General features: G+C 41.0%; 1 protein-coding gene across 1 annotated transcript in view; it reads right to left on the reverse strand.

Moving 5' to 3' along the window:
- Window positions 1-4,095: 4,095 nt before the first annotated feature.
- Window positions 4,096-25,375, reverse strand: part of phex (phosphate regulating endopeptidase homolog, X-linked) — a 23,151-nt gene continuing 1,871 nt past the window's right edge. Inside the window, exons 2-22 of the mRNA XM_071531330.1 lie at window positions 22,364-22,420; window positions 21,991-22,152; window positions 21,485-21,568; window positions 19,801-20,027; window positions 18,979-19,047; window positions 17,885-18,001; window positions 17,533-17,616; window positions 16,333-16,475; window positions 16,005-16,098; window positions 15,100-15,228; window positions 14,578-14,679; window positions 10,217-10,294; window positions 9,682-9,785; window positions 9,506-9,564; window positions 8,831-8,885; window positions 7,580-7,647; window positions 7,342-7,472; window positions 7,033-7,098; window positions 6,654-6,758; window positions 6,214-6,290; window positions 4,096-6,113 (exon numbers count right to left, since the gene is read on the reverse strand). Of these exons, the coding sequence (XP_071387431.1) occupies window positions 6,011-6,113; window positions 6,214-6,290; window positions 6,654-6,758; window positions 7,033-7,098; window positions 7,342-7,472; window positions 7,580-7,647; window positions 8,831-8,885; window positions 9,506-9,564; window positions 9,682-9,785; window positions 10,217-10,294; window positions 14,578-14,679; window positions 15,100-15,228; window positions 16,005-16,098; window positions 16,333-16,475; window positions 17,533-17,616; window positions 17,885-18,001; window positions 18,979-19,047; window positions 19,801-20,027; window positions 21,485-21,568; window positions 21,991-22,152; window positions 22,364-22,420 (2,114 nt within the window). The 3' untranslated portion in view covers window positions 4,096-6,010. The remainder of the gene's footprint in view (window positions 6,114-6,213; window positions 6,291-6,653; window positions 6,759-7,032; window positions 7,099-7,341; window positions 7,473-7,579; window positions 7,648-8,830; window positions 8,886-9,505; window positions 9,565-9,681; window positions 9,786-10,216; window positions 10,295-14,577; window positions 14,680-15,099; window positions 15,229-16,004; window positions 16,099-16,332; window positions 16,476-17,532; window positions 17,617-17,884; window positions 18,002-18,978; window positions 19,048-19,800; window positions 20,028-21,484; window positions 21,569-21,990; window positions 22,153-22,363; window positions 22,421-25,375) is intronic.

The following is a 25,375-nucleotide window of genomic DNA, read 5'->3' on the forward strand; positions in this document are numbered from 1 at the left end:
GAAAATGAGTTTTATATATATATATATCATCATATCATCTTTTCATATACAGTATCTTAAGACCTGTTCATTTTTCAAAAATTTCTAATTATATTCGATACACTTGTTTTCCCAGTAGTAGATCATTTTGCAACTACACTCTTCATTTATTGCCAGGGATTAAATTTTCATGATGCTTGCTTTCAAATACACAATGGCTTGGGATGAGAATAATGTTCCTCATGCTGAGTGGAGGCTTTCCAGTTCCAATGCTGCAATAGCAGGAATAGAACAGCAATAGTTCAGAGAGTCAATCAAGTCCAGTTGTGATGCGTTGAGTCTGAAACTGCTTGTAAAAAAGTATGGATTATTGAAAATGCAATAACTTTAAATGTAACCACTTAAATAAAATGTATTTTTAAAAATGTCCACATTAAACTTATTTGATCATATGCATATAAATAGAGGGGGAAAAAATTGTATAATAGGGCCCCTTTAAGTTCAGATCCCTAAATACCCCAGCTTTCATATAGAAGTATTTTGTTAAACCTAATCACAGGTGACTAAAGTAGCGTGTCCTGTCCCGCTGCTCAGTTCAGTTGTGCAGAAACCTTGTAAATGGTCCAAAAGTAAACTTTTTAGGAATTGAGAAAAAATGGTTTTGTCATTGAGACTCATGCATTTTTGACATCTTGCGATGCATTATCAATGGTTTCCCTTTCCCCCAGAGTCATGAGGCATTAGAGGTGGAAGACAATGTCACCTGTTAAATACACTTGAAAAAAGTGGAGATATGGACTTTCTGCAGGACTACATTCTGTTTTTTAATTCAGAAAATTCAATCCTCAAAATTGCATTGTCCTCTCAGGGAAATGTTAGTTGGCAGACAATAAATACACATATTTTATTTTGTTTTTATTTTGTTGCATACTGTACCACATAATTTTGCTTTGTGACTGACTGTTGATCAGTTAGCTCTAGGTTTGCTCGCTCTCTGTGAAGTCCTTTGAGACTCGCCGTGTGATGAAGGGCTATAGAAATAAACTTGACTCGACTAGTCGTGCCTGACTCACGCCACTACATCTGAGCGCTCAGGTCCGCTAAGTTCACACAAAGTTGGAGCGTGTCCTCAACTCCACCCGTTCCATTTTCTGCAACTCCATCTCTCTCTATCTATCTGTCCATCTATCTATCTTTATCTGCCCCTGTGCTATTCCTGTCTATCTGTTCTCCACATCTTCTCCCTGGTCAGCAGCATTCATAATTTCTAAATGTCATTTGGACGATAGCTTATGAGGCCAGGAAGGATGCTGTAAGTGGCTCAGGGGGGGAGGGAGAGGGGTTGTGTGTGTGTGTGTGTGTGTGTGTGTGTAGGGGGGAGAAGGGGGGGGGGGCATATGGAAGGGACATGGATGGAGAAAGACAGTAAAGCCATCCTCATGGCCTCTCAGAGACTCACAGATTTGATTACAGTTCCAGGCCAGAAACAGAGAGGATGCATGCAGACAAATGCAGATAAACAACCCATCACATGCTCTCTCTCTCTGTCTCTGTCTCTTTCTCTCACACAGTCGCAGGAGGAGGAGGAGGAGGAGGAGGAGGAGGCAGACGAAGATAAAGGGAGAGGCGTCTGAGCGGCGATAAAGCGCTGATAAAGAAAACTGGGAGAAGCCAAATGACTTCAGCAGTGCCTGGGGAAACCCTGATTTGCTGAAAGGTCAGAGTGTGATATCTGAGAAGAGCCATCTTCACCCCTCAGATAGCTAAATTCAATCTCTCTGGCTACTGTGCCCATCTGTAATCTGTACGCAGTCTCAAAAAGGCCCTTTAGGCACGTTAGCCCCCCCCAGCTAGGGCACACTGCCCTCTATTGGGAAGAAACACAACTGCATGAATGGAGCAACACCTGTCACACCTAGAGGGGCAGGAAGATGTTTTTTTTTCTTTTTTACCCCATGAAATGGCATCTTTACTTCCCTGATTTGATGCATTTCCTGTTGAAACAGGACGTTGGGGCGGGATATAAAGCAGTGAGGGATCAATCAAAGGTCTAAACCAATGGAATATGAGTCAGGGAGAGAGAGGCAGTTTTATTTGATGGGAGGGGTGCGGAGGGGCGGGATTGTTCAAAAATCTGATGGTTTTATTGGTTGTGCAGCATGAGGTCACCATGAAAGATACTGTTTTTTTGGCAGTAGAGAGACACAGGAAAGATCAGGAGAGAGGGGGGCGGGGGGGTGACATGTGCCAAAGGTCCTAGGACATCTCAGTTTGACGGCAAGTCTTGATGGAGGGGGGAAATGTTGGAGCAGTGGTCAAATCAAATAAAAAAAAGCACAAATCTGTGACTTAATCATTGCGGTTGTCAAATTTTAAAATTTGCTGCAGTATGTAGATTTGGACTTTTGCAATTAAACCTGCAATAAGCAAGACCAGACCTTATAACCAATCCTGAAACTAATGTGTGCTATGTGGAGATTTCATTGTTTCATAATGATATAAACCAACATCCACACAGCAGCAGCTGTGTTGCTGTTTTCACCTCTTTTCTAAAGCTTGTTGTCAAATTCCGCTCCTGAACGAAGCTCCTCCCGTTCCATTCAGTAGCTTTTCATTTTATTAAAAACTAGCTTGGCTCCTCCCTCACTGTTTAAAAGCGGCGCTCACCCCCTCCCATTCCTGAAAATTCTGTTGTAATCGACAAAGCGAGCGAGTAAACTTGCGACCTACCTCTTCACTTGTCATTGTGTGTCATTGTCTTCAGCAGGAGAAACATCTGTCAAAGTGAGACTGGTAACCGGCGACACTTCTCCATAGATACAGTTAGCTTAGCTATTAGACTTTACGCTTGGTGCTTTGCGATGTTTGTCCTTAGTGGGCTTCCGTAGTGCAGTGGCTTTGCAGTGCTTTATTTACAAATGTGTTGTGGTTTCTGTCGCCCTCTAGTGGTCAGAAAATTTAGCTTAATGCAGCTTTAAATAACCTAATGGTTCAAAAACAGTAGCCTATAATTCACTGTTGTGCCACCATCTTGCGTAAGGGCAGCTCTCGTGTTAATACATCACTCTTGATTGGCAGACCTGACTGCAGGCTCTTGACTGAAAATAGCCAAAATCCCACAGATGTGACAGGAACACGCCGCAGTGGCACAGCAGTTTGGAGCACGATGAAAATTAGCGATGAGAGCTGGCTTCAGCTTCAGGCTGCGCTTCAGGACCGAACAACAGATGGCTGCGTCTCTGTCTTTTGTACATCAGTGGTCAATCCTGCCACTGAGAATGAATGAGTGGAGGAACGGCTGCCAGCGGTTTGATGCATGGCACGCGTTGCTTACACATGTAGTATGAGGAGATCTCGCCTCATCATCATCCATCTCACTTTGTCCCTCTCTTTGTCTGTTAATCATTCTGCTGCTCTCTCTCTCTTGCTCTTTCGCTCTCTACTCCCCCCATTAACAGACTGGGGGATAGTGGCTGTTGTTCTAATTGGTGTGTATTGATGAGACTGCCGCTGGTGTTGCCACAGATTCAAGTCATTAATGTTACCCCCCGCCTGCCCCTCTAAGACAAACTGAAAGACACACACACACACACACACACACACTGACACACACACACTGACACACACACACATAAAGTGTCAGGTTCAAGTGTCTCCTGTAAGAACACAGAATAAGTTGCCATGGGAACTGCAGACATAAATGAATGAGATGTTCAAGAAGTTTCTCTTCAACTAAGAGATGTGATGTGATGTGTGTGTGTGTGTGTGTGTGTGTGTGTGTGTGTGTGTGTGTGTGTGTGTGTGTGTGTGCGTGCGTGTGTGTAATGGCTCGTCCTGAGGAAAATCAATAAGGGGACATGCTTTCAGATGCAATCCCAATCTCTTTACGTCTTTTGTCCTCCATCCATCACCACCCTCCATCCATCCTCTGTCTGCTGTCTCTTTCACCATCCCTCTCTCTCTCTCTCTCTCTCTCTATCTCTCACACTCTCTCACTCCCTCTCTCTCTCTCACACACACTCTCTCTCTCACTCTCTTTCCAACTCGCCGTCTCAGCGGTTATCAATTGCAGTAAAGCTATACCAACAGCCTGTCAAGGCACAATTTAATGTCTCAAAGTTTTATTACTACCTGACAGGAACAAACACACCAAACAGAGCAACACAGTGAACCACGATCACAGCGCACACTAATACAAAGATTTACTATAACAGATGACAAACTTATGGCTATAATTCTTCCCATTAAGTTAAACCAAAAAAAAAGTTATGTCGAGGAATATTAAAATGTAAATAGAGAACATGAAGGAATATCATTCTAATGTACAGTGGTTGCAGTTTAATCAGTTGCACTGTGGCAGCATAAGAAGGCATTCATTTAATTCCATAATTCAACACATCCATACCCTGATGTTTATTATTCAATATTTCAAAAGTAAACCTCATTAGGTCATTAAATATGTTACTATTTTGTATGCAAAATCCAAAAGATATCGAAGAACTTCAATAATAACCCATATACAGTTACAAATTAATGCTAGCAATCATTTTGTATGGGTCAGTTTAACGTTTTTCAGTCTCATTTTGGTATGAAAGTTACAAAAAAATCTGAAAAAAATCTGATTTCTTTCATACAGTATCTATTTTTCACATAAATTCCCTTACTCACACTGCACATAGATGTGAGTGCCGCCCTCTACCACACACCAGGACTCAGACCAGTTCAGGAGAGTCCAAGACCAAACAAGACTGGGATTCATCAAGACTGGGTTTCATCAGCTGAATCAAGTCCATGGCAAAAGTGGGTTTGAGTTCATTTCAAGAGCAGGAAAGGGTTAAACTGAGTCTTATTCCAGAGTAATGCCAAAATACTGGATAAAAAATGACATGTTAGTGCATCTCAGTAGTGGAGCTGAGTAATACAGACAGGAAGAAGAATGGAGCGAGTGCATCCTGTGGTTTGAGTGTAATTCTTTGAGATCATTTGCCTCAGGCAGAACTGCAGGCAGAATGAATATAAATGTCTGACACAAGACCAAGATTGAGACGAATTAGGACAGAAACCGAGACAGGACCAGACTTTCAAAAGGAGATTTTGAGACCGGACTCGTGACCAAGACCTGACTCGAGTGCCACAGCCAGCCCTCACACACACACACACACACACACACACTACAAAACATGACTGTAACAAGTTTTGATCTTGTATTAAGTCTTAAAATCGTTTCTTTTTTCTTAAAGCAAGAAAAAAATTTCAATTTACTTGTACAGTCTTACTGGATTTTTTTTCCACAATTTCACATGATTTTAAGACTTAATATGAGATGAAACTATTTATTTAATTGAAGTTTCTAATTCACATTTTTTTTGGCATTCTATTTTGCATTTTTTGATCATATAAACACACACGTTAACACTTAAACACTTGTTTTGGAGGAATTTGATGGCGAGGCTGGTGGTGAATAAAATGAGACACTGAGCTGGACGTTTTGACATGATATATGCTTTCCACAGTTACCGTAACATATAGACTATATGCTCCTGTAAAAAAAATGGCTCTGGTCATTATACCTTTACAATAATATATAGACTGTACAGTGTATTCCCATAAGAAAGGCTCCAGCTATTTCAATTTCTCCAGTCTTATTGTCACATGTAGTCTCTGTGTTCCTGTAATAAAAGCTCCAGTTATTACATTACTGTAATCTACAGACTAAATGGTCCTGAAAGAATGGCTTCAGTTAAAATTTTTGCACTTACTGCAACATATGGACTAAATGTACCAGTAAGAAAGGTCCAACAGTTACATTTATCCACTGTTGCCATAGTACAATATACATACACACACAATACAGCCCCTTAAAAATGGCTTCAGTCTATATGTTTCTGTAAGAAAGACTCCATTTCATTTTTCCATTGTTCCCGTAACATACAGACTATATGGTCCAGCGTTATCAGCCCTTCATGGTAGTGTTTCAGCAGAAGTCCTGCTGACAGCTGTGGCCTGGCTGGGGTCAAGCTGAGGTCACAGGTCACCACACCCGGCAAGACTCCGCCCCCCGGCTCATAGGTGATGAATCAGGACAGCTGAACACTTTGCGAAACTCTTCATAGTTACTCATCGCCCCGACAACCCTGCAGGGCAACAGTAAGGGCAAAGGTCAGGTAGCAGGAGCTCTGTGTGTATGCGGATCTGTGTGTGTGCGTGTGTGTGTGTGTGTGTGTGTGTGTTCACCTGTATTTCGGTGGACTGTGGGCTCCACTCTGAATCTGGTCCCTGGCTGCTTCTGGTCTGTATGCGTTACATCTCACCTGTAGAGTACAATTGCTTATCGTGTATCGTGTATACAGTGAATGTGCAGGTGCAGTCAGTTTTGCTGCTTTAAACAAATTTCATCAGTATAGGTTTCAGTGGAGAGTTTTAATGTCCCATGATCTAAATGCTGTTTCAGAGGCTTTTCCACTCTGCCAAGAATAAAACTCTGGGGGAAACGTATGTTTACGGCACTTTATGGATTTTGCCAAGTTACTAGTGGCCTCAACTCAGTATTAGCATTATAGGCTGAAAGTAGGAAAATGGCAACACACTCGGTGATTAAAGTAATCTACAGAAACACTCTGATTGGTTGCTCCAGCACGGCATAAACCAATACGAGTGTGTGTGTGTGTCCTTACATGTGCGTAGCTCAGGAAGAACAGTTGGTTGTTGTTCAGTCCAACTCCAGGGAGCAGAGGTTCCTCCACCCCGCCCCTGCTTTCAGCTACCCACCGCCTGTAGGCCTACACACACACACACACACACACACACATATGCAAATACAAAGTGAGAGAACGTGTTCTCATCTGGACTTCTTTCCATGGCAACCTGAAAAATTATCCACTCAAAGATGGCGAATAATTTACAATTTAAGTATGCAAAATCAAGAATTTGAATAATTTTTTTTAACCACCCAAAGATGAGAGAGAAGTAGAGACACACAGACAGACAGACAGAAAGAGAGATAAACACTCCAAAAGAGTGAGAGAGAAACAGAAAACAGGAAACAGATCGTACCCTAAAAGCTTCTCTTATTCCTCCATTGTCTGCAATGTTTTCTGACAGAGTCCTCTTCCCTCGCACCTGCAGAATAACATCCACAATACAGATCACCTTTTATTTGATAATAATAAGTTGATATATATTTCACCATATTTGCACACTGCCAATTGTCCAATGGACCTCCATGATGGCACCAGATGTGGCTGCTAATGTAGGAGATTTCACAACTGCAAAGCCTCTATTGGGGATCTGGGAATTTAAGCTGACTCTACTGTTGCGGTCCTTGTAAGTAAGTTCTGTCCATTCAGACTCTGTGGTTCTTACATTTAGCCCCGCCTCCTCCCAGCGGTAGCCATTGTACTGGTTGATCATGCACTGGGTCTTCTCATTGAAGGCCGCTATGGACGAGTTGCTCCACCACTGGTCGAGGTTGCCATTCTTGTCGTACTTGCGTCCTGCTCACACAAACAGAAACATCACACAGTCCAGCGGAGAACATGTTGGAAATGTCGTACATTATCAGAAATCTTAGCTGAGTTCATTGTTGGCCTTTGAGATTTACCATTATTGTCAAAGCCGTGCGTTAGCTCATGTCCAACTATAACCCCGATGGCACCATAACTCAGAGACCTGGAAACAAACACCAAGGTGATAAGGTTTGGTTAAGTGACGGCTTTTCTAAGTACCATGAGTTAGTCCAGTCATGCAATCCATTTCTATGACACAAGCAATTTACAAATACAAACAAGCTCTATTTTAGGTATTTTGATACTATTTGTTGTTATATTGATTGTATTAATACCAGCAAAATGTACAGAAGGTGTCACAAAGCATTTTGTTCCAAAATGAAATCTCCATTTGAAAAGACCTGTACAAAATGTTACGAAAATGATGGTACTTTATAGAGGATAGTGACTAACTGAAGTCTTTGCTTGACAAAATTATAATACTTTCTTCTACATTTCAGAAATAGACCTTTCCCCTCAAGTTAAATGTATCAGCATTTTGAATTCCTCAGTTTCTCAAGTGCTTGAGGCATATAGTGACTCCTGAGGATTACAACAAAAAGCTATTTTGTAAGTTATGATTGCAGCCTTTTGCTTAGATCTTCAATCTTTTGAAATATTCATGTTGGAGTGTTAGTAATGCCATGTTATACCATGTGATGGTGTGTCTATCTTATTGGTCATGCTAGGTGCTGTTTTGCTGTATTAGCATTCTAAGATTGGAAAGGATCCACTTCCCACAGTTTAATTTACTCAAGATAATTATAGACTTCATAACATGTCTAACATTGTATATTTCATACAAGTTGACACGTGTATTTGTGAGAACAGCGCTATAGCTTGCAGGGAGTTTTTAAAGTGACAGTTTTGCAGCAATCAGCAGTATAAGCAGATATGAAGTTAACCTAATTCCAAAATGAGCCTTACAAAATAATTGCTGGCATGAAAGCAAAACTCAGTATATAATATTATTGAAGTTACTAGCTATCTTTTATAATATAGTAACACTTTTTGAGGATTGGATCATCTGTATTTGTGAAATATTTAGTCATGGGTTTCAGACAACATGAATTTCAGACTTTTTCTTTTTAAACATTTACTTATTATTGGTCATTGGTCATAACCTATTCATGAACTGTGGAGTGTGAGGCCATCCAGAAGCCTCACCACTGCTATCTACTCACTTACAGCTCTTCTCTGTGGTTTACTTTTAGTGGGTTCATGTTTACTTCAGAGCTCCACCTTCCTCTTGACTAAAGCATGAGGTGATGTTTTCTGGCCTGTTAGTTATATTTCTTTAATCTCACCTTGGATACTCCCTTCCCCAAAAGAAGGGCTTTTGAAGCTCTCCAGCAGGGAATCCTGAATGGGGAGATCAAAAACAGTTAGGCCTACAACCTTGTTTTTTGTGTCTACTGCCCTGTGGAGACAGGATTCATTTTACAGGAGAAAGTCGGGTAATGCAGTTTTCATTATTTAATTTCGTGATTTCAGTTACGTTATTTGTGATTATCACAGACTGTGTGTCCCTGGGGGAGCAAAACAGATAACAAATTACCTGTTTTTCAGATAACTCCCACCTCCTCAAGTAATTTTTATTTCAGTCTGTTTTTGATGTAAATTACCAATAGTTTGTGCATTGTGTCTTTTAATACCTCCCATTTCAACTCTCAGTGTGGATTTGGAAGGAAAGCAATCAAATGTTTTTTTCCGCATCACAAATTTGTAGATGGAAGTAGTGTGTAACTAGTGTGCAGTATATGTTTGAAAATGAAATGCCTCCATGGTCATTTTGGGGAATATAACAGATTTATCCTGAGCAGATTGTCCATTGAAATCACTGATGTGTGATGTAAAGGATTACAGTCCTGTAATATTCACTCTGCCTGGACAGGCTTTAGAGCTCAGTAACATCTTAATGATGTCGCTGAACTGATGCCATGAACGGGCGTCTCAGCGATCAATCATACAGTATATCTTACTGATTTGATTGGTGGAGGAACTGTAGAAGGCGTTGACTGTCGTGGGGTTTGTGAACCACCTGGAACACACACACACACACACACACACACACACACACAGTATGGCATGACTATGAAGAAGTGAAACACATGACATGAAGTAACTTAAGGTAACAGATTTTGGTCCAGCCACTCACTCTGTACGCAGGACGCTCTTTCTGAGCCATGCGATATCAGATTGGGCGATGAACTGTAGCGTCTGCATCACATTCCCGAAGTAGTCCTTCTCACTGAACGATATCTAAAACATACACATACGTGCACGCACACACAAACACACACGCACACACACAATGTCATATACTGTACTTTTCAATGAGTAACCCAACACCTATTTTATGCAACTATCTTCATCTGGGTGAGACATTAACTTCTGCTTCAGAGGTCAACTAAATGTGATCTCTGTCCCCAACCAGTTTTCTGTATTATTTTCTGTTGACACAGAGGTTTGTGTGGGATTGCTATTTTCTTCTACTGCTGACTGCGTGATAGCAACCTTTTCGGTCACATTTTATTTGGATTTTATTTTATTTGGATATGCTGATACTCACTGTCACCCTATCAAGAGACTATAATGTGTCACTAAAAAGTCTACTGAGGTTTAAGTGATACTCATAACCGATACTCATAAACTCATTCCAGACAACTATCTTACAACAGTGCTATACAAACCTGTTGTAAGTCTTCATTGAGATAGGTGTCATTCAGAATGAACTCTGGGTAGCCCACTTTAGCCAGGACTGCATGAGCCTGAAGAGAGAGAGAGATAGCGCAGAGTAAAGGATGAGTAGAGATTTTCAGTTGCAACAGTAGAATGAGATAGATAAGACAACAAATACCTGTGTCCTTAGATTGGTTATGTATGATAGAGAAGTGTTAGATAAAGAAATAAGAGCCAGGTAAGAACAATGTGCTGATGTTGCTAAGAGACTGTAGGATTTTTATTTGGTCCTTGTTGCACTGTGCATGTCTAAAATGCCAATGAGGTATAGGTCGCTTTGCTTTTTTGGTTCTCTGTGTTCACCATACACATATCATATGATATTACTAAACTGGAGTGCAGAAAACATGAATCATGGCTGGTAGCAAGGCTGGTGGATGAGGAGGAAACTACTGTCTTTTAAGTTGTGATTATCTTTGGAGAGGTAAGGCACACTTAATCCTATACTGGTTGACAGTGTCACCAGTGTGAGAGTGACTACTCAATACCAAGAAGTAATGCCGCTTGATTCTGTGTTTCCTTTAGGGGGTAAAAATATCTTTCTATTTTACTTGATTTGATTCTTTTCATTTTGCTTGTTCTTTTATATTAATTTTATCTTTTTCACTTTGTCTCGATGCTTTTAATGTTTTCTGTAAAGCACTTTGAATTGCCTTGTTGCTGAAATGTGCTATATAAATAAACTTGCCTTGCCTTGCCTTACTGCACTTCTTGATGTAATGAATGAGGAACATTTCAAACGTCAACTGTCTACCACGCGCAAAAACATGAAAGCTTGCCTCCAGCTTTCTGTTAACATGAAGGACCGCACAGCACTGCTGCGTCAAAGTTAAAACAACTTCATCAAAAATACATGAGATCAAAATGAGATCAAGCCCAGTCCGCAGACATCAAAGACGAGGGCTTTTCACAATGAGTTGGACAGTATTCTGCTTGTGCCAATCCTACAGACGTTATACTGAAGGAACTGCAGTGTGAACAAAGAAGGAACTGAGACTCCCATCGGAGCTGAAGTGGACTAGAAACAGACTCCTCTTTCAAGTGACATGACAGTGTGAATTCAAAGAGAACCGAGTCCCTCTTCAGCTGGCCCATTTTTTTGGTCCATTTAAAGAAGACAGAGTTCGGTTTTAGATTGGGTAGGTTTGTTGGACTTCTTTCTAAACGGGGTAGATCTTCTGTTAAGGCTGCAACGTTACTGCACAGACAAGAAGTAAATACATGTGAGAAAATACAATTCAATAGTCAAAAATAAACATTGCGCTCAACCAGGCTCCTCTTGTCTGACTTCTCTTAGTAGGGTGTGTGTGTGTGACCAATAGGAAGAATTCTTCCAAGTTTGGTCTTCTTTTTTATTGTGAAAAGCACAGGGAAGGGAAAAAGATGGCACAAACGTTTCAGCCCAACAACTATCAGTTACAGCCAGTTGTTTTTTAAAGCCTACCACTAATGGATCTCAAATCACAACCAGGTGTGTAATTTGGAGATGGCAGTTCTTGAATCAACCTTAATTAATAGCCTGTCTCATCAGTATCAAAGAAATAAGGATTAGCCACAAAGAATAAAAATAAAACAACAAACAGGCATTAAAGAAATCTTCCATTTTAAAAAATATAATATTTAAAAACCCATTGCTGACTGTATCATTAGACATAGGACTGCAACTCTCAATATAAACCATCTTTTAAGCTAAATTTCTGCTTAGGCTTAAGACAAAGCTGAATTGATTGTAAGAGACAAAAAAAGGTGGAAATGTAAAGTTCCATCTGTGTTCAGAGTAGTTAAGCTTCAAGGTTCTCTCATCCTATAGCAGATTGCAAAACTAATATAACCATCTGTATCAAACTTCAGCAATATGTTAAGACCTGTTTGTTTTAGGGCTGCATTACTGTATATGAATAAATTAATTTTTGACTAAAATGTTAAATGGAACGTTATAATTCCAAGGTCATGGTGTGACACCAGGATGAGATAAATGTAGAGTAACATAGTAGCTCCACTTCCATTTCTGAGTTTGATCATTTAGCAGAGAGAGAAGAAAATGCCTTATTTTTAACAGCATTCAAAAAGCAAAAGTACACAAGCAACTGAACAACTGTAAAAACAATTATACATCCAACATAGCTTATATATTTCTCTACCATTGTCTCTATCCAAAAATATAACTATACAGGCAGTACATTATGTTGATATCATTGCTGATATCGTTTATTGAATGAAAATAGAAGGCAAAGGGTATGGGGGAATTTGATGTGTGTGTAGGTGTGTGAGCACAGATGAAAAGGTGCTCAGTTCCTTCGCTTGAAGAAGCTGAGAAATTTGCCAGAGTTCTGGTTGGAGGAGGTCTCCACCTTCTCCTTCTTCTGCTTCTCCTTCTTCTCTTTCTTCTGCTTCTCCTTCTTCTGCTTCTCCGTCTTTTGCTTCACCGTCTTTTGCTTCTCCTTACGAGCCGGAGTCAGGGCGTCGGCGATCCGTCGCAGCCAGCTGCGCTTCTTTGCCTTTTTTTGTGCAATCTCAGCCATTCCCCTCTCCAGGTCAGCAAGCTTGGCCATCATGCTTTGCTCTGTCGCGGCCCACGCTTGCTCCCTCTCCTCCAGGAGCTGCTGGGTCTCGTTTTGGGCCCTGAGGAGGCTGGTCTTCTCCTCCTCCCACTTGAGGAGGCAGCTTTGCAGCTGCTGCTCAGCCAGCTTGAGGGAGGCCATGGTCTCATCGTTTTTGGAGCTTCCCTCCTTGTCCTGAGCCTGCTGGGAGGCCTTTTCTTTCTCCATTAGAACAGTCTGCTGCTGTACTTCATTCTGAGCTTCCTGCAGCTCATCTTGGAGCTCTGGGATTGTTTCCAGCTTATCGCTGTTGGTCTTGAGGGCCGACACCTGCTCAGCAAGCTTGAGGGAGTCCATGATCTCATCTTTTTTGGAGCTTCCCTCCTTCTCCTGAGCCAGCTGGGAGGCCTTCTCTTCCTCCTGTCGGGGAGTCTGCTGCTGTACCTCATTTTGACTTTCCTGCAGCTCAACCTGGAGCTGTGGGATAGTTTCCAGCTCATCGCCGTTGGTCTTGACAGCTCGCTGCTCCAGCATCTTCTTACGGGCCCTCTGCAGCTGAAGGTTTTTCTCCTGGGCTTGGGCTCGGGCCCCGGCTCGGGCACGGGCAATCGCCACGGTCTCTGCGCCCACCTGGAACTGCCAGGCCCGGTGACGGCGAACCGTCGCGAGACGTTCCTCCTCCTCCAGGTCCATGTGAAGTCCCTGGCAGCAGAATATCTCCTTCACGACCCCATCCTGCCTCTCCACAGGGGCTTCCAGGAAAGCTGTGTTCCCTGTTGTACTGTGGCATACATTGGTATAATCCATCATTGTCTTCTTCCGGAAATCTCTCTCACTTTTCCACTCGCCTCTTTGGCTCCTATGCATGTGTGTTGCTTCCATTGCACAAAGAAATGAAATGTTTCTGTGGGATGCTGCACTCACTTCTACCTTGGAATTGTGACACGACTCTGCCTCACTGTGACAGCACACTGTGGAGCTCATGAGATTCCAAGTTCCCTTTGACTGACAGGGCCCTCTGTGTTTTAGATTTTAACACTGGTAAAATAAAAAAAATAAAAAGTATATTTTATGGGTTTAATTAATCTGCACAAGAAGAGTAATGTGATTAAAGATAATACCAGTTAGTAGAAACTGTTTGGAAAAAGTATTTTGATTATTTTGTAATTGTGTGAGTGTGGGAATGTGGGGAGGGTCACAAAATCATAAAAAAGAAAAATCAACAAGTATTATTAAAAGAATTTCAAATATACAAATGTTTATGGTTTTTGTAATAAATGCCTTTCCTTTTTTCCTCAACATGCCTAGTTTCTAGAAAGATCAATCTGTTTTTTTTTTTGGAAAGAAAAAAGGAATGAGAGGAAAAGGGACATCGCTTGGCTACATAATTTTTCACAAAGAAAGATGAGTTTACAGTGTATCTACTAGGCACTGTTAAGCGTATGTTAGCAGTAACATTAGCTGTTAAGTTGTAGAAGTGAGTTATTATTGGTGATTTGAATTTATTACATTATTTGTGAAGACGCTCACAGTTGGCAAGTAAGTCACTTGTCATTTTCAGTGCAAGTTGAAGACAAAGATATGGGAGCAGGGAATACAATTTAGAGGGGAGAGGAAGGCAAGGGGGGAAGAGAAGGTGTTTGAAATGAGTTTTCAGGTTATGACAGCAGCTCGGGACTCTGTACTGTCCTGACGGGCTGGACAGAGGAAATATAAACACTACTTTTAATGGAGAAAAAGTGACGTGACAGATAAAGAATGGATGTTCTTGCCTTCTCTGTGGCTCTCTTCTTCGTTGGTTCATCCATCCAGTCATTCTCTTTCTCCAGCATGTCAATGAATGCCCAGCGAACCCCCTTGATCAACTCCTCCATCTGACGAACACACACACACACACACACACACACACACAAGATTAAGCGTGTGATGTAATTTACAGGGGAAACACACACATTTTGATAAAACTAAAGTGTGTAATGTAAAATGTAACATAAACACACACACCCACACATATACAGTACATTTACAAAAATGTGTACATTATGCAGTGAGACAGTTGACAAAACATTAAGTGGGTGACATCATTCCCAGGTGACACACACACACTCAAAATACACACAATACTCGCACACACCCACATGCACGCCTAAACAGATACTGAGATAACAGATAAAAAATTGCACATGATGCAATGAAACACTTCACCAAAGTTTAAGTATGTGATGTAATTTCAAGAACACACACACACACACAGAAACACACACACACACACACACACACAGAAACACACGCACCATATGTTTCTTGTCCTCCTGGAAGTGTGTGTTGACAAAGAGGCGCCCGACAGCATAAATAAGCGTGTTCTCTACGTAGTTAACACACTTATCCCAGCGCGGGGTCAGAGAGGTCGTTCCCGTGGTTACCTGGTGGGGGTGAGAGAGAGAGAGGGAGAGACGCAAGGTGACATTACCTGTCTCCTCCTCCTCCGAGTGTGTGTGTGTGTGTGTTTGTGATGAAGTGTGGACTTGTATGACTAGAGTGTGTGCTACTATTACTACTTTCTATTATGTTAATACAACTTAAATAACTGTATGGTGAGGGATGAGGGGAGTTTTGGGACTTGGATTTGAAGATATTTTGGCTGGTCCACATTTTAAAATGGGCCGATTTTGGTATTAGTAGTTAAGTTTAGGGTTAGCTTTAAGGTTTGGTTAAAGATAAATGTGTATTAATGAGGTTTAGAGTTAGATTTAAGGTTTAGTTGAAGACAATTTGTGCATTAATGAGGTTTGCATTATATTTAGGGTTAGGTTAAAGTTGATCATTTATTGGTGAGGGTTAAGGTTAGAGTTAGGGAATTAATCTAAGTTGCTATGGTCTTAACAAGTATAGAAACAACAGTACATGAATACAGCGGTAGCTGCTGTTGAAGTCCCCCATTGTTTCTTGAATGGTATACAGTAGAATTATGTTAGTGTATTTTAAGCCAAATTCCAATGTTTGTCGACCAAACAGTTTCTAGACCCTTCCTTAAAACCTCCAGTGGCTGAAATGAGAGAAACCACCAGATTTTTCCAAACAGTTCCTCTGGGAATGGAGCGAAAAACGCATAAGTAGTCCTAGTATAAGTAGCAGGCAATAAACAGAGGGACTTCTTCAACGACTACATTTGCAAGATGCTTTATCTGTGTGTGCCGACCCGTGCAAAGTCCAGGTATCTGTAGAGGAAACGACGGCTGAGAGTGGTGATCCTGGAAAAAACTGTCCTCCACTGTACGTAGTTAGCTACCGTCCTGCGAGAGAGAGAGAGAGAGAGAGAGAAAGAGAGAGATAGAAAGAGAGAAACCCAGAGACAGATAGCGAGGAGGGACATTAATTAAGTGCCAGCATATAATCTCATTATACACTATAATGTACTCATAATGAGAGACAGGAGCCCTCAAGCCCCAATGTGTGCTCATGTGTCTGTGTGTGTTCTCTATCTAGTCGTGTGTGTGTGGGCTGTGTGTGTGTGTGTGTGTGTGTACCTGGGCTCTGTGGAGTTAATGAGCTTGAAAAGTTCCTTGAAGTACTGCGGCACTCGGACGATGACGGGCTCGGAGGAGGGGACGGACCGAGTCGGGTCGTCTTTCGACTCCACCACAGCTCTCACATAGCCCAGCCAGTCGAACTAGACAAGAGAAGTTCATTCTTTCTCTCTTATATAACATATTTTGGAATAAAAAAAATAAAAAAAATTTAAAAGTGCTATTTTGTCAACCAAGGACAAACCCAACTAACCAGCCAACCAAGGACGGTTCAACCAATATGTGTGTTTTTTTTATGCTGATAACTGCATATTTTGTGCTGGCATTCACTATCTTTAAGTTTGACTATTTTCATGCCAAAAGAATTCCAAAAAATTGCAAGTATTCAGTTTCTTCCATAATTTTATTCTTGGCGAGGTGGAAATGCCTCTGGAAACAACATTTAGACCATGGGATGCTGAAACCCACCATTGAAACCCAGTATAATAGTACTGTAACAGTAATGTCACATTGGAATCTATTCAGATTTAGGTTAAGTACTGATCAATTATAAAATAAATATATAATCAAACACACTTCATGCCAATTTATTAAAAATGGGATATCAGTGTCATCCACCTCTGATAACCCATTTTTAATGAATGGCCAATATCATCGGCCTAACCCTGCTTACTCTCCTTTAAAAAATACCATAATTTGTTTTAATTGTGTGCTGTCAATCATTTTGTGTAACCCATCATTTTATAATTTTGGAACAAATCCCTCCATTTGTGTGGGATTTTGTTTTTCTTTCTTACATGATATTTAAGGCTGCAATGTTGCAAATATATGGTACACACATCATTCCACTGTGCCACCATGGATGGATACCTACTGTATTACCATAGTGATAATATGTTTATGAAATTACAATGTGCAGAATACGTAGAAGGTATGCCTCTTTGTAAGGCTTCTGGCTGGGTGTCCTATAGGCTAACTCGCCAAAAATCCATGAGAAAGCATGGGAAAAGTTTTAATATAATCAAATATTATATAAGCAATAAAACCGGGAGATCGACATTTTTATGCACCTCATCCATCATGTGTGAGTTTGTGTGAGAGTGTACATATACTGGACATCTTAACCTATATTGGAAACTGTGTGTGTGTGTGTGTGTGTGTGTGTGTGTGTGTGTCTGTGTTTGCATGCATTTAAAGTACCTGAGGTATGGAGCGTTGCAGGCGGGACAGGCTGTATCTGTTGTACATGTTCTCACTGGTGCGGTTTTCATAGGGAATCAGGATCTATAGGCAGAGCAGAATGTGTAATCAAGAGTAATCAAGCAGATAGTAGGCAATCACAAGATAGAGACGTTATACTGTGATGATCTTCAGTGAGACAATCCAAAACTTTGTAGATAAAATGGTTTCTCTTTAGAGCTGATGAAATGATTCAAATTTTATATGTGACGGCTTCAAATGTCTTGTGCTTTCTGGCTCCAGGGCCTCAGAGCCCGTCAAACCGTTTCCATACATTAAGCGGTATTGTATTTATCTGACATGACGTCTTTACATGAGCCAGTTTGATCTCGAAGGCGAGAGCCTCTTCCATCTGGGTCAGCGCTGCCTTCTCTGGAGCCCCCAGCATGACGGCCACATCCACCATAAAGCTCAGCAAGGCGGCACGATACTACAGAGAGAGAGAGAGAGAGAGAGAGAGAGAGATAGGGAGACAGTGAAAGACCATTGTCAGCTTTTCTTTTGTTACTTTGAGCCATTGTCAATCATCAGAAACCATCAAAGAGCATCCAAGACTTAAAGGAAAAATCCACTCTCACACACTCTTACACTGCCGTTCAGTGCATTCCAGTAGCTACTTTGAGATGTGAAGTGTTATGATTTACTTTTTTGATGTACCCACTTTCCCTCAACGTGGCCCGTCGTAAGTGATCTCCTACAAATCCCCAGAATGTACTTTGACAACCCCCAGAGAATGGGCCTGAACTTGTTGCATTCAGCTGTGGGTTATGTATGTAGGTGGAGAGAGCGATAGCAATAGTGATAGTGTAGTAAGAGCAAGAGAGCGAGAATTTTTTCCAGTTAAGCAAAGTGACAGTCATTATATGTATAATCATTAAACCATTGCATTCTGGTCTATTGAGGCTACTGTTGATGGAGAAATTAGTCTCTCTGCCTCTTCTACAATGGATTTCTCCCTGTGTGATTGTTGAACGTCAATGCAAAATGCAGAACTTAGCTTTATGGCACTTACTCTCGTTGTTCTCTCCTGACTAGAACCTTGCTTGTGTTGTATTAAAATCTCATGTGTGCATCGCTTTGGATAAAAGCGTGTGCCAAATGGGAAATTGTAAATTGTAATTATAATTGGAATAAGAAAAATACACTGCCAAACAACAAAATGGGCCCAGGAATGCAAGGCACATCGCCAATAGCGATTTTCGGTTAGCAAGTGTTTTAGGGTGGATTTTTCCTTTGAGAAGAAATACTTTAATTAATTAATCAAAGCGAGAATGGCACAGTGAGCGCAAGGCAGGATCAGAGATGGAAGAGCAGGAAGAAATTTGTCACTTGAGCAGAGAGGAAATTGCTACGAGCGGATATTGCGGAAGACAAGTTGGAGGGGTGGAAGATGAAGGAGAGACTCACGGCCAGGGCAGAGGAAGAGTTGGTGATGTAGTTTTCTCTGGAGGACAGAGACAAGGAGGCCTGGTCCAGCTGCATACAGAGACAGAACACAGGTTAGGGTCTGCTGGGTCCAGTATTTCATACTGTATACAGTACATCTAGATATTATGTTTATACATACTTATAATTTTGTGTATACCAAGTGTCAATCCATATTTAAGTAAGCAATCAAGACAAGAAGTGTATGCAACTGTAAGTCAATCCATATATGGAAGTAATTCATACTCTTTCACATAGTTCCCACCCATACAGTCTAGTTTTTTATTGCTGCTTATTTTGTATTTTATTGTCGTGCTTCTTTTTATGCTTCTCCCTTGGTTTTAAGTTTATAGTTGTGTATGTATATCTGTATCTCTGTACAGCAACTTGGTACATTCTACTATTTATTCAATATGTTGCTTTGTAAAGAACTTTGGTACAAACTTTGCTTTGTTTTTAAAGCGCTATATAAATAAACTTAAACTTCTATTATTTTTTTTATCCTTGAATCCTGTTGAATCCTATTGTTTTTGCTGCTGCATTTCATTGTATTATCTTACACGCACACACACACACACACACACACACACACACACACACACACGGGGTAGGGTAATGGCAGCATGGTGGCCTGAAGGTTAGAGTCACCATCCCGTGACAGAAAGGTATCTCCTGTCCAAGTGTCATTGAGCAAGGCACTGAATCCCTGCCTACCTATAGTTAAATGCCTAAACATAAATACATGCACACACACACACACACACAGGCATAAACAATAACAACAGTGAACTGTGGACCTCTGACCTTGATGATGTAATGGGAGGAGTTTTTGTCGTCGGGGGAGACGTACAGTTGAATCAGGACGCTCTTGCTGTGCTGGTTCCTCATCTCAGCCAGCGTCTTCAGGAGGTTCCACTGCCCCGGGACCCACTGCCACGCCCCGCCAAGCCCCTCCCCCAGGACGGGCCACCGGAACTCGGGCTGCTTCAGCGTTTTCAGCATAGGTTTGGTGTCCATCTGCTCCAGTATAGCTACACACACACACACACAGTTTCCAATATAGGTTTAGACGTCCAGTATAAGTACACTCTCACACAAACTCACACACGATGGATGAGGTGCATAAAAATGTTGATCTCCCGGTTTTATTGCTTATATTATATTCGATTTTTGTGATTATATCCTTTTTTTTACTTGCTGCTGCAATGACCTAAATTCCCCACAGTGATCAGTAAAGGTTCATCTTATCTCATTCTATGTTATCTTAATTTGTGTGTGTGTGTGTGTGTGTGTGTGTGTGTGTGTGTGTGAGGGCATGAGGGCGCAACAACAGAGGCAACAGCAACACTGGACTCAGTTGAAACATCATGAGCAGAAAGCTGAAACCATGTCTCACATCCTGAATGGTTGCCATGCATACAGGGGGCTTGTAGGCATGACTAGTGCCCCATCGATTAATCGATTAATCAATGAATCGATTAGTTGTCAACTATTAAATTAATCGCCAACTATTTTGATAATCGATTAATCGGTTTGAGTAATTTTTTAAGAAAAATAAGTCAAAATTCTCTGATTCCAGCTTCTTAAATGTGAATATTTTCTGGTTTCTTTACTCCTCTATGACAGTAAACTGAATATCTTTGGGTTGTGGACAAAACAAGACATTTGAGGACGTCATCTTGGACTTTGGGAAACACTGATCCACATGTTTCACCATTTTCTGACATTTTATAGACCAAACAACTAATCGATTAATCGAGAAAATAATCGACAGATTAATCGACAATGAAAATAATCGTTAGTTGCAGCCCTAGGCATGACAGATATTGCATCTATTTTCAGGTCATCTATAATGCTTTATGCTTTTGTCATTCTACTGTGAAGCCGGGCGTGTTCAGTCTGTGTAGTGATGATTCAGACATGTTCTCTTATATTGCAGCCAACACCCCAGATGCTGTTGGTGTCCATGGAGGTCTTAGGGAGGTGTTCATTTTAGAGGTTGGCTGTACTTTTGACTACAGCCTAGAGGAAGCCTTTCTAACTAAGAAAAACGAACAGCTGGAGCAGACCATTTCACAGCTAGGCTACAAGTGTAAACTTTTAGTTTTCATATTTGGCAGCCTGGGTCATGTGCACAAAGCTAGCTGTGAGGGCCCTTCAGATGACTGGTCTCCCTAAGAGAAGGGCCAAGCAGTTAGCGAGGAATTGTTCAGTATCTGCTATCATTGGCAGCCGCTCAATATGGAGAAGGCGTTGCTTTTTATACCCATGAACTGGATACTATCTGTTATCCTGTGACCTGCCATTATTATCATCCTTGCAACAATGTGGTTGCCAATTAGGCACTTATGTAACTGACTGACTCCTAATATTTGACTGCATTTCTAATGTTTATGTCCTTTGTGCTTGTATTTATGTGGATATAAATAAATACTTTAAGTGTGTGTGTGTGTGTGTGTGTGTGTGTGTGTGTGTGTGTCTGACTCACTCTCATTCATGCAGGAGCGGTAGAGGATCTTGGCTTTGGTCACTGCCTCCAGTTCGTCCGTGTCCGAAGGAGCTTCCAGTAACTCTGACACAGAAGAACAGAATCTGTGTCGTAATCTCACACTGAATCAGTTATAGGCTCCAGTATCCACTTGTTTATCAACGATTGTTTTGTCGGGACAGGAAATAAACTTATAAACTCTTGCATACACATTTCCCTCTAATTCAGCATAACATGGTATCTTTGGAAACCTTGGGATCTTGACTAGAATTTATAATAAAGATCTACGGGGTTTGAACAAAGCTTGGCTGTGCAACATGCGTTTGTAATGATGGACCTATATGTACTGAATATTTTGTGTGAAAAAAAAGAAAAAAAAAAGAAAGTCTCATTGCAAAAGAGTACCTTCCAGTCACTACTTGGCTGTTTCATTTAATTTTTATCCCAGCTGGGAGAAAGGCGCAAAGAAACACACACACATAACACACACACACACACACACACACCTTTGAGTCGGATGTCGACGTGTTGTCGTAACCAGGGGTAGATGCCATAGGAGGAGGAGTCTTCAGGAATGGGGTTTTCCTTCAGCCAGCCCCCGCAAGAGAAAGCATAGAAGTCCTCACAAGGGGGGACGGACGGATCCATTTTACTCAGAATAGACCCCGCTATAGAGGGGGGGAGAGAGAGAGAGCAAAAAACAGTGACTCTGAAATAATGAGCGGTGAGCACCAGATATTTATACAATCACAAGAGAAATATCTTGTTCTCAAGATGCAAACAATAGTAGATGCTCAGGGCGCTGACACGTAAAGCTACTGGTTAATGGAAAAGTTGTAACTGTTGGAGCATTGCCAGCAGTTTGCCGCCACTTCTCACCTGCCTCAATGCATTCTGGGGTCAGGCAGAACTCCTCCTGATTGGTTCTCTGAGCAACTGAGGAAGACAGAGAGGGTTGATGATGAAGCCTGACAATTAAAATGTGACATCACAGTTTGGCTGTACAGCCTGTTACTAAAACAGTTGTTCTATTTTGTATTTTTTTTTTTTTAACCTTTAGGTTGCATGCATGCTCTTTTTCAGCACCACCCTGCTTCACATTCATACACACATCCCCCGCTCCAACTGCAAGACGAAAGGTGACCGTGCCTTTGCAGTTTTAGCCCCAACCCTCTGGAATCAACTTCCCCAATCTGTCAGATTTGCTGAATCTTTGGATTGTTTTAAGCGGCTTCTAAAAACTCATTTTATAGGCAAGCTTTTTTATAGATCTCTATCCCTGTCGTATGTTTTTTGTTTGTTTTATTTTGGTCTATTTCTCATTGTGCTGTGTTGTGCTGTGTCGTATGTTTTTGTTCGTTCTACTTTGGTCTGTTTCTCATTGTGCTGTGTTTTATATTGTAATTAATTTTGCTTTATTTATTTATTTGTTTATATTTTTCGTGTATGTGTGTGTGTGAAGCACTTTGTAACCAGTGGTGGAAGAAGTACTGAGATCTTTTACTTAAGTAAAAATAGCAATACAATGTAAAGATACTCCATTACAAGTAAAAGTCCTGCATTCAAAATCTTACTTAAGTACAGTACTTGAGTAAATGTACTTAGTTACTTTCTACCATGTGTGTTTTAAAAAGTGCCATATAAATAAAGCCTTACTTACTTACTTACTTATACAACCACAGTCTTCTACTGTTGACCACTGAGCAGCTCCATGGGAGGGGTTACAGGTTAATTGCTTTGCTCAGTGGCAACTCAACAGTAGTTGTTGAGCAAGGGGAGAGGGAGCAACACAATCAAAAAGTTGCTAGAAGTCCAATCACTTCCTATAAAGCTGAGCGACCAGGGACACGTCTGAACTTTTCACGGTCAACAGCCAATCAGATTCCCACACCACCTTGTTTCCCTACCGATGTGATTTTGTCTTTTATAGTTCCACATGGCAAGTGCAAAATGGAAAGACTACAGGACTAAATGTCTCAAAAAAGCATTCAAAAAAGTAATTGTATTGATTTTTTTCTGTTTATTTTTGATCACCTAATTAGCTAAGCTAGCATTAAAACACTGTAATGTTATAAAAGCCAATACCAAGGCACGGCTACCACACAAGTAGGTCAAAGGTCAAAGGGTCCAAGTCAACAGCATGTCCCAAGACCCAGTGAAGCAAGCCAGGTCAGGTTAACTTCAGTTTTACGCTATGAACATTTGCTTTTTCAGTGCAAGGTACACTGCTGAACAATATATTGAATTCAAACTGAGTATTATATGAAAGAATACAATATGTTTTTTTATCACAAATGTTGCAACATGGGCACTTATAATCCATTTTATAATACACACACTCAATGAGTGAAGTCGAGAGAATGGGAAGTGTCTGGAAAATACTATATAACAAGAGATTGGTTATCAGTGGGAAGTCCAATAAGAGACATTCCCACAATCTTCTATTTATTAAAATGGGACACATACAAGGTAGAGTTGATACTACTGGCTAGCACTCCGACACAGTAAGCAGTTTATGGACGCACAGATACACAACTACATCATCACCCATCCAAAGCCTGGGTGGCTGATCTCCATTTCCTACCGCCGGGGCGTAATCTAGTCTCAAGTAAAATCATCACCATTTCTCAGTAGCTTGTAGCTGTGTGAGGAAGTGAAAGAATCAAACAAAGCAGAATAAAATGAGCAAGAGCATGAGTCAAGTCTCAACTGATTTCCAAATGTCCCAAGTAAGCCATGCCATCAATTTTTTTTCCTAATTTTTTTTCATAATGACTTGAGTTCACACCTCTGATAGATGCAATCGGAAAATGCAAACGCGAGTTTTAAAATGAACAAATAAAACAGACACCTTCAATCAAAGCACCCTCAGCAACAGGTCAAGCCAAAAGAGTTTTTCCAATGCAAAACTTCAAGACAGTGTTTACTAAGTTACGGTTACAGTTATTGTTACAGTTACAGTTACTGTGTGTGTGTGTGTGTGTGTGTGTGTGTGAGTGTGTGTGTGTGGTATGACTTAAGTCACTTTCAGGGACACACACCAGACTTCAGACCAGTTGATTGGGTGCGGCTTGTGCAATTGGGGACAAAAAAAAGCCATGTCCCCAATTGGTAAAAAGCTGATTTTTGGGTCAGTGGTTAAGGTTAGAGTTAGGTTAAGATTAGGGTAAGGGTTAGGTTTAGGGAAGTAGTAGTTATGGTTACGGTTAGGGTAAGTCTCCAGGAAATTAATGTAAGTCTACATAAATACCCCAAAAGTGACTTAAGTATAACTCTGTGTGTGTGTGTGTGTGTGTGTGTGTGTGCGCAACGGGGAAGGGGTGGGCAATAGGAAGGAGAGGGGGACAAATGTAAAAAAAACAAACAAAAAAAACCCAGTAAATGTTGCTGTGAATGTGAATGTATAATGACTCAAATACATTTCCATATATTTCAATTCATGGTTCTTTGTGTTCTTTGTATTTATTGATAGTATACTAATTGAGATGTCATGGCAACTCATGTATTTTTGTGAGTTTTGGTCCCCGGTAAAAGCTGAAAAATTTGGGGAACCCCTGATCTAGTCTCAAGTAAAGCCATCACCACTTCTCAGGAGCTTGTAGCTGTGCTGCTGCTGTGGTGTTGGAAGGAAAACCTGCAGTCTCATCCTTCCATCAGGATCAGCCCAGTTGCTCGCAGTGTGAACTCACACTTACCCGTTCACTTTCTCTATCTAAAAAGGTAGGGGAAAGTCCAGTCACTAGCCTGCTCCTCTAACCTCTATAGCTAACTGCCAGCAGCTGTTATGTGATGTGTCTGTTGGATGAAACAAAGGTTGCACAAGCTGCGATACTCAAGCCTGTGAAAGAGGCGACAAATTTAGAAACCAAATCCCCATTGTGATCGGAGTGG

The sequence above is a fragment of the Centroberyx affinis genome, unplaced genomic scaffold (genome assembly GCF_046629955.1).
Source record: "Centroberyx affinis isolate AG114_WGS23_722 - 3 ecotype Tasmania unplaced genomic scaffold, CSIRO-AGI_Caff_v1 ptg002065l_1, whole genome shotgun sequence".
NCBI classification, from domain to species: domain Eukaryota; kingdom Metazoa; phylum Chordata; class Actinopteri; order Beryciformes; family Berycidae; genus Centroberyx; species Centroberyx affinis.